Genomic DNA, 9,790 nt, shown 5'->3' with positions numbered 1-9,790 from the left:
GCGGGGCGGGCGACCTGGACCTCAACGTCAGCTCCCAGGCAGCTCAGCGGCTCCCGGGGGGCGGGCGGGGCTGGGAGCCTGCCCGCCACGCCCCCGGGAGTACTAGGCGCCGCCTCGTCGCCACAGGGCACCCGGGCACCGGAGACCATGGGGAAGCTGATGGTTCTGACCCTGCTTGGGGCCGGCCTGGCCCTAATCGGGGAGAGGTTAGTGGCACTTAGGTGAGTTGGCATCTTGATGGGGGCGTCCTTGGTTCTTTCTCTCCTCTTCCAAGTTTCAATGGCTGCCCCGTGCCACCTTCCTAGCAGGTAGGAAAGAGCATTTTTAGAATCTCACTCCTCAGTTCCACCCGGCAAGCTATCCCTTGAGAAGCACTGATGTGGAAAAGTGAGCTGTTTGCCTTTCTAAGATGGTAGAGCAGAAATGCCCCCCATTTATTTTCTGAAAGTCTGCCCGCACCCCACCCCCTTTTCCACGTTGCCCTCCGCATTTTGCTCCTGAAAAAAAAAAAAAAAAAAATGAACTCCGTTGGAAGCGCTGGACCTGTGGGGACCAGGCCACCAGCTGGATGTTTACAGCCCACTCAGACATTGCCCAAGGCCAGTGCAACATTGATGAGTACTGGGGTACAGAGCTTGTCCTAGATTAAAAGAGCTAGCCAGACAGCAGGGAAATGAGCTGAAACTTGCAGGTGGTGACCACCGGCGTTTTTCAAGTATTAGGACCTTTTGAAGTGGCAGATCTAGCGTTGATAAGCAGAAATATCTCACGAGAAGTCAATATACTGGGCTAGAAAGAAACGTTAGGTATGATATGCATTTCCGAGTGGATCTAAAGCTTCTGCTTGCCCTCACTTGTCTTTAAGTTGCTTTTGTTTATTTCTCCAAGCGGAAGCTGATCTCAGAAGTTCACATTAGAATCTATTGGGAAGCCTGATGCCTTTTGTGAACACTTTCTAGTTCAGCTTGAGAATGTTTATTGTTACATTTGTTCCCAGCGCACCCAAGTGAGAGAATCATAAAAAATCATAATTGCAAGGTAGATCCAAGGTGTATTTTTACAAAAGTGACAGTAAGATAAGTCTTAAGTGTAGACTCTTCCTGCATACAATCTAATAAAAATTTAAAATTATCCCTGGTATTTAGAAGAATGGTTCACTGTGGAAACAGGAACACTATATTGAAAAATAATTTGGCCAATTGTTTATATTGTGGTCAGTTTGATGACTTTTATACACTTTGCCAAATAAGTTAGCATAAATTTTTTTTAAATAATGAAATTAAAGCAAAAGCTACAGGGTTTAGCTATTAGGAGACACTTGAATTTGGGGAAAGCATTTTGGTGGGGGGTCAAAAGACAAGACTATAGGGGGCCAAGGGGAGCCAAAGTGCAGATTTATAATAGATAATACTTTAGCAAATTACATAATACTACTCTGTACATTTCAAGTAATAATACTGTTCAGTTACTTATTCTATGGTATCATTTATCGGGCAGCAACGTGCTGTCCATGTATAATGGCATTTTAGGCTTTCAACAATAATTGGGTGAGATGAGCTGATATAGGTGCATGACGTACATAATGTCCACATTATGTAAATAAGTATAAAGAAAAGGAGGTACCTACTTACTTGTTATATCATCCGTAAATGATGAGAGACAAAGTTAATGAACAAGAAGGTGATTCAAGACAATGTCTAGACATTGATTTTGGGTGTTGTGCATCGTCCTTCAGTGTTCTTTTCTTCTACAGACAAAGAGCTAATGCATCTCGGAAAGTGGAGCCAGTAGAACCCCGGTACTGCCACCTCATTGAGGGACTTGGTATGTCTGTGACAGTGCAATTTCTTGCTTGTCATCCACCCGACTGAGGCTGCCAACTACATTAATACCCTGCTACTCCTTAGAGCCTCTTGCCAGGGGTCTCTGCCCCATTTACTGACGTTACCTCATCCCAGGTCTCCAGGTGCCCTCCTGAGTGTCAAAATCTGTGGCTTTTCCCCCAATCTTTTTTTCCTTACTGATGTCTCTCCATCATCTGAAGGACGTCATGTCCCTTACTGAACACCCCTCCCGTCCATTCTGTGCTACTTCACTCCCCTGTCTGTCTTCTTCCAGTGCCTATCTTCTTTTCTCTCTTCCTCCTTCTCCTTCATGGTGTTCCTGGCTTCAAATATCATTTCCTTCTAAATTTATCTGCAAGTACCAAGAGAAATATGACCTAGCCTTTACCCTGAGGAGCCTCACAGCCTACTCAGATGTCTTAAAATAAAATTACTCAAAACTCCATAGCTGCCTCCCTAACGTCTCAAACTGCAGGCCTTCTTTTCCAGACTGAAACCACTTTCCATTTCTGTCCTTTCCTCCCTCATACCCTCACCCACAACCAGCTCTTCTTCTAGACTTCTCCTATGTATGGTAACCCCATTCTCAAAGGGACTCAGTTCCATATTTAGGAGCCATATGTTTTCCCCTTGTCCCTCATTGTTCTCATGAGACGTGTTGGTATCAACCTCCTCTGTGGCTCCGCACAGGGCTGAGCTCACCCCGTTACTGTTACTGCCGTATCTGCTTATCTGGGCTCCAAACCCCCCCATTCTCCCTCATACTGCTACTAGAAAAGCAGTTCCAGGCAGATTCTGTTCACTGTTCATAGAATGTGCTTTTTCACTTCCTCATGGTTGCTCATGAAATCCCCTGCACTGATCCCTTCCTCTTTGCTTCCTGAAATCGGCTGCAAAGTCCTCTCCTGCCTCTGAACTCCCCAGTGCTCTGAAACTCTGATTCACTTAGGACATCTACCACACACTTTATTTTATGGCTAGCAGTGTTCTCTCTCTCTCTCACTAGCAGATAGGAAACTCCCTAGGGTCAAGGACTGTGACTTATTTATCAGTATGTGTCGGGATGACAGCATAGTTTATTGTGATATGAGTTTGTATTTTCTTTTTCTTGGTACATATATTTCTTTATATATGATGTATTTCGACTATATATACATATATATATAGAGAGAGAGAGAGAGAGGGACAGAATAAGTCTTTTTGATTTTGGTTTTCTTTCTTTGTTTTTCTCTCTTGATTTCTAAAAAAAGAAAGAAAGAAAGAAAGAAAGAAAAAAGAAAAAGCAGCCTTGGCCAATATGCTTCCTAGCACATGGAGGAGGTGTGTGCTGCTGGCTAGAAACAGAAGGAACTGGGGACAAGCTGCTTCCTGACTTTTGTTCTCAAAAACCCGAGCTCCTTCAGAAGGTTCTGATGGACAAAGGATAAGAATATGTGGAGTTTTTGAATAACAGGGATCCTTTCCCCGCTGCCTGATGGCATTCTGGGGATGGAGCAGGACCCCTGAAAGAATGGCTGCAAGGTGTCTTCAGGGAGGCTGGATCCTTTGCACTGTCGCAGCCCACGCACAGATCATGGGCCCATCCAGGACCTGGAAGTGGCAGAGCTTTGTAAATTAAAGGGAACACACGGGCTTGGCAGTGAGTAATTTGGTGGTGACTAGAATAGAATAAAGGCCAGATGGACTTCCCCAAATATTCTGCTTTTTAAAAACTTGCCACCTACGATATTTGCACAACCCTGGCAGAAGACCCAGTAATGACTGAGATTGAATTTCCCTTCGGTTTAGTGGATTGTGGGTGCAGGGCAGATTTAATTTGATTTAAAAAAAAAGGGAAATGTAACATTTGCTCATTTGTTTACTGTTTTGTGGAGTAATATTCATACTTATACACATCTCTCTCTCAAAAGATAGGAGCTTGCCAAATAATGTAGCGGGGTAATTAGATTATTGCTAAAGCCTAGTCTGACTCAAGCAGATCGTAGAATTCAAATAGAGTTGAGAAGCTAAAACTAGGGCTAATGTTGTAAGACAGATCAACATTCTGATTATCTAAATATTTTGAAAAGAATGGCTGAAATGGTTGGAAACTGGCTGAGAGCAAAAGAAAAAACGTTACCTCTTGTGTCTATTGGCATATCTCCGTCTTATATTTGGAGAACTAAACAAGTTTGTCAATAGGGTCATATTGATATATCTCTAAAAATAATGCCACTGCCTTCATCTATAAACCTTCTGCTGAGTTCTTTACAAACATTGACATCACCCACACAACCGACCTGTAAGGTGGGTGCTGCTTGCTATCTGTCCTTGCCGATTAGGAAACTGACACACAGCAGAATGAAGTGACTTGTCTAGTGGCCCAGAACCAGAGGGTGATGGGCCCAGATTATGAGCCAGGGTGGTTTATGGTCTATGTCTTGTACTCTTTGTCATGTGACCCTGCCTCTCTTATCTACTGACAACACATTTTATTATGGAAGTGTCGGGAAACTATGATGGCAGCAGAAAACCGAAAATCTGAGAGGCAAAATGGTGAAATATTAATAAATGGAGCTGACAAAGACAAGGCAGGCTGGATATTTAAGTAAAAATCACTAGTGAGACCATCCTCACGAGACCCAACTATCTGATGAGTGAAAAGCTTTATGAAGCAGTGGAAAACCAATAACGATTTTAGGCAGGGCTTGGTAGGCAGTTAACAGAGCTGGAGAAGAATTCTGATTTGTGTTTTCTTCAAGATCCAGGCTTTTGTGGTTAATTTTACTGATGGAAGAAACTTTCCTCTTTTTGTTTTCCTTCCCAGTATTCTTTCTGGGAAGCAAAGTTGAAAAGCGAAGTAATTCTAAGCTTCAGAAATGATATCTCAAAGATCTTTTTGTATTGAGTTTATCTTTTTCCAAGGCTTTGAGAGTCAAGGATTGTTTTAACCAGGAAGTTAGTTGGCTGCCCTTGGCATCTAATCAAAGCTGCACATGAAATTCGAATAGCTTTACTGGGGTTCCACCCTTGGCAGGATTATCAAGTAAACAGCTATTGTCTTTGGTGTCTTCCTAACCTCCACTCCATCCCTTTTCCCTTTCAGCAGCTTCCTCTATCTCCAAGATCTGTTTCTACTCCATTGTAGGTCCCATTTATTTTCTTAGTTGGCTATCAGAATCTTCTTTCCAAGATGTGAAATCGTGATAATATTAATTGATCGTAATGTGTGACACTTTCTCAGGGTGCCTATAGAAAATGATTAACAGCCAAGGAGACAAAGTTATGCTGGGTAGAGGGCTGACAGGTTAAAAAGCAGTAGATACCTATTCGTGAGACTGATTTTAGACTTACCGGCGGGGTTTTAATGATAGTTGTGCACAGGCTAACAAGTATGTGGGGAGCACTCAGGGGAGGGTGTCCTGGGGGCTCTTACTCCCACAGATGCCACCGTTGCCAAGATGCACTGTGTTGTCACGCGGGTGCAGTGTAGGTGGGGGACGTGGGGAAAGAGGGGCGGGAATACTGTGCAATCAGCTGGTGACTCATTTTCACATCTGAACGGAAAGTACCAGCATCCTTGTGCTCTGGATTAAGTCAGTAAATAAAGACAAATACAGCACCGCCAGAACACACCCACTCCTGTTTTAGCTGAATTAGTGAGGTAGGTTAATGCTGTCGGAGGGTGTGTGAAATGGTATTTGGAAGATAAAAGGTCCAAACTAAAGAGCACACAACTCAGGACATCTTATGCTCAGAAATTAACACTCAAAGACAAGACAGAGTTCAAGAAACTAACATGGTTTATCTTATTTAGTCAGTCAACCAGCTTTATTGACAGCTCTTATCGTGAAAAGGCAGGGATTACATTGGGTGCAAAGCTGGTGTACTGAATGAAAACTGGTCCCTGTTCCCAGGAGGCTTACCGTCTGGCAGGAAATCAACAAGTCAACAGAAAGTTGCCTCCCAGGTATGAAGGAAATATCATGGCGGCGGTAGTCACAGGTGACCATATTAGTACATAAAATGGGTGCTAGAACTAAGGGGAACTGGGAGAGGTTGCAAAGGCTGAGGAGGTGGCCCCCAAGCTCTTCTCTAGAGCCCATGATACTCAAGCAAGGGGAGGTGAAGGTGGTGTGGGAGAGATGCGGGTTGCTAAGAAGAGGGAGCCCCATGTGCTCAGGCAGGCAGGTGAATGAGGCTGACACATTTCAGCAACTACCAAGGGAGGAACTGCAGCACAGCTGGCCTAGAGAGTGGAGAGTGGGGGCCAACAAACCGAGACTGGAGCCAACATGTGGAGAATTTGGAATCCAGACCAAGAAGCTTAAGATTTCTATTGACAACTCTGGGTTTTAAGCAGGGGAGTGACAGGATCGACTCTGCAATTTACAATGATGACTGTCAGCAGGTGCAGACAGCGGTAGCAGGAGAGCAGAAGTGACCTGTTAGAAAGCTACTGTGCAAATCCAGAGGGGGAGTTTTAGAGCTCCAATTAGAGTGATCGGTTGGATTCGGGGAGTAAGGAAAAAGAAAGCATCAAAGGTCACTCCAGGTGCTTCAGGGGATGGGTCCTTGGGGGATGGAAGTGCCATCGACTGAAATCAAAATATAAGAAATGGAGCAGATTCACAGGGGAAATGTCCAGATCAGTTTGGGACGTGTTAAATATGAAAAATGAAACGGCCAGGTAGGAATGCCCAATGTACAGGTGAATACAAAGGCCTGGAAACTGGCAGAATGATTCGGGCTTGATTTAGAGATTGGAGAGTCAACGGCACATGGGTGGAACCTGAAGCCAGGGGACTAGAGTAGATTGCACAGGTAGAAAGGATGCTTGCCATGAGAAACAGCCAAAGGCAGTTAGGGCCTGGAGCATATCCATGTCCAGAACAGAATTGGGCGGGAAAATAGGGCAAAAGGAAACCAAAAAGTGGTGTTCAAGAGAGAAAAAGTAAGAGAAAAATAAAAAGTTGGTTCAAAAATTAACCAACCTGTATTCAATGTGATTTTTTAAATTGCTTTATTCAGTTTGCTGGGTTCTCCCCATGTCTGTTTTACTCTAGGTGGAAATAGCACTAAGTCTTTCAAGCCATTAAGATACCATAGACACAAAATCTTGATTAACTGGAATGTTTAGAAAATGGAACGCTCTGATTAATTTAATTTTCAGGTTACTAGTTGGGGATTAGTTTCAATAAGTGAATATTTAATTAAATCTTCCTCTGTTCCCTAATTTTCAGTGCCCATTGCTCATTATTCTGTTGATTCAAATTTGCATTTTATTTGGCTTTGTCCCACTTTTCTTTCCCCCTCCCCCCCTTTGCTCAGTTGCCCTTTGACCCACTAGCCACACATTACCCCACGCCACCTTCTCCCCACATGTGCCAGTCACCATAGCTGTGTCACAAACCACCTTAAAACCGAGTGACTGACTTAAATGACCATTACTTTGCTCATGAATTTGCAATTTTAACAGGGCTCAGTGGACACAGCTCATCGCCGTTCCATTTGCATCAGCTAGGGTGACTCAAAGGTTGAGAAGTGAAGTGGCCTGTGACTCCTCCATTGTCTTCTCTACTTTCTGTAGTCTCTGTGTAGTCTCTCCTCTGTAGCTTCAAAGTACCCAGACTTCCTACATTTAAGTTTAGAGTTCCCAAGGCCCATGCTGACAGAGAGAGACAGAGACAGAGAGAAGAGGGAAGGGAAGGGAGAAGAGAGGAGAGTGACAGTGAGAGAGACAGAAAGAGATTGAGAGCGAACCAGCAGCAGCTATGGTTATGACTTTACCTTGTATGCCATGTGGCATCATTTCTACCTCATTTTATCTGTCAAAGCAGTTACCAAATCCACCCAGATTCAACGGGAGACACCTTACCTCCTGATGCAAGGATATGAACATCACATTTTAAGAAGGGCATGTGGCTCTGATCCATGTTCGTTCTACCATATTTGTAAAATACAGTCTGCCACACTAGATAGCCACCGCCTTTACCCTCAGTCCTGCCTGCTTGGGACCACATCCTCTGTGGGTCTGTCTCTCTATTAGGAGCCATGTGAGCCCCCTATTCATCCTGCTTATGGTCATAACTCACTTCTCATATGCCTCTTTCCATAGCAAACTGCTCAGGACCAGCTCTTAATGAGAAAGAGAGCTGACTAAATTGTTCAAAGTTGTCTATATTTGGTAGTCTTTCCCAAGACATATTGCTTTTATAATGGATAACAATTACCCAATAATTTCCCAATATGATTGGATAATGATATATTTTTAGGCCTCAACAAGTTAGAAGAGAGAAATGTTTGGCTGAGAAGCCTTTAAAACAGCCTCACAATGAAGACTTTCCAAATGTCATCAGTCCATCTGCACATCAGTCTTCTATGGGGAATAAAGCTGAATTTCTCAGAGCATACCCTACAAGTTGTTATTTAAAGAATAAATCTAGGCTATGATTTATTTTATAGTTATTTGCTTTTTTCTCCTGAAAATTGAGTTCTAAAGAAAGACTATAGTATTTAGGGAAACGGACCCTGGTTTTACTGGAGAGTGGAATGCCCATGGGATCCCTGGAAGTTAATGTAGTTTCCCAAGTAACTAGTTGAAAAAGTTAATGTAGTTTCCAAAAGAAGTCTAAGGTTTCGTCTGTGAGATTTACTTTTTAAGCCTTCGTTCATGCATCTTCCTGATCCTTCACTTCTTTTGCAGAAAATGGCTCTGAAGATATTGACATACTTCCTAGTGGGCTGGCTTTTATCTCCAGCGTGAGTATTTTCCACACCCCTCAGACGCTCATGTCAATAGCCGAATAGATAGTACATTAATGTTGCCGACTAGAGCTGCCAGATGGACCCCTACACACTTATCCCAACTGTGGTTAAAGCAGTCAACTAAAAAAGCCAAAAGGGGATTCCACAGGGCTAATTCGGTTGCCACAGGAATGCCAGGTTTGCTTGGCCCCATGTGGGCAGCTCCCTGTGGGCAGTTACAAATTCAGTCGGGTCTCAATAACTGTCTATTAATTTCCATTGGATTCCTAGATGAGTCTCCAGGTTTGTCCTGCTAGTGTCCATCCCCATCATTGCCCTAGTTTGCCGGACCTCAGTTTCTGGTTGTCATGTTCTCACTAACTGGTATTCTTCTCTCTATGCCTGCCTGTGTTTGAGGCTCGGGAAATGTTTGTGAATCATATGTTGACCATGTTAGGCGATTCAAAAGCCTGAGCACTTTCCAACTTGAGTTCCCTGCCATTCCTTCCAACTCTTTCAAAGACAAGTAGAGAAGGGCCTGCATTTTATTTCTAATACCACCTTCACAGGTTTGGGATGATCATGAAGCTATGTGAAGGACTGACAAATAAATATAAATAAATTAAATACAATAAATTGAAATATATGTGGTGTAAAGATATTGAAAATTGCCATGTATTTATTGAACAGTTGCAATTTGGAATGCGACCTAAGATTCTGAACAAGCAAATTGACTCCATTTTCAATGTGAATTCTGATTGCTGGGACTGCATGTCCTAAATATTCTATTTTGGCCAATAGAATACTACCAAATAACATGAATTTTAAAATCTATATCTTTTTGGCTAAAAGGGGACACATATAATAACACTTAATGGCCTGAATTTCTAAATTCTTAAGTATGCACAGTATAGTAGGGTTTTGTTTGGATTTAAATTGCTGTTGGTGGTGATATGTGTTGGGGTGGGCGGGTGGGAGGGATTTTATTTCCTTAGTTTTCCTCCAAAACCAAAACTAAAACAAAACTGTCTAGAAAAGCTTTTCCTCTGTTGTCTTAAATTTTCTATTGTCAATTTAGATGTTCAATGTTATGCCAAATAGACTTTTAAAAAATGATTATTCTGTAACTGGGAGATTTCTCTGCTTTTAGGAGATAATATCTGTAGTTCCAGCTGTATGCTTCTTTTCTATTTTCACTGGAACTAAAAGTACTGAACTAT

General features: G+C 42.8%; 1 protein-coding gene across 1 annotated transcript in view; it reads left to right on the top strand.

The window, feature by feature from the left end:
- The first annotated feature begins 71 nt into the window (after nt 1-71).
- Nucleotides 72-9,790, top strand: part of PON3 (paraoxonase 3) — a 28,915-nt gene continuing 19,196 nt past the window's right edge. Inside the window, exons 1-3 of the mRNA XM_036115687.2 lie at nt 72-221; nt 1,754-1,824; nt 8,530-8,585. Coding sequence (XP_035971580.1) covers nt 148-221; nt 1,754-1,824; nt 8,530-8,585 — 201 coding nt within the window. The 5' untranslated portion in view covers nt 72-147. The remainder of the gene's footprint in view (nt 222-1,753; nt 1,825-8,529; nt 8,586-9,790) is intronic.

The sequence above is a fragment of the Halichoerus grypus genome, chromosome 12, assembly GCF_964656455.1.
Source record: "Halichoerus grypus chromosome 12, mHalGry1.hap1.1, whole genome shotgun sequence".
In the NCBI taxonomy this organism is placed as follows: Eukaryota; Metazoa; Chordata; class Mammalia; order Carnivora; family Phocidae; genus Halichoerus; species Halichoerus grypus.
Note: the sequence above shows the minus strand (reverse complement) of the source record. Positions and strands in the feature narration are given on the sequence as shown.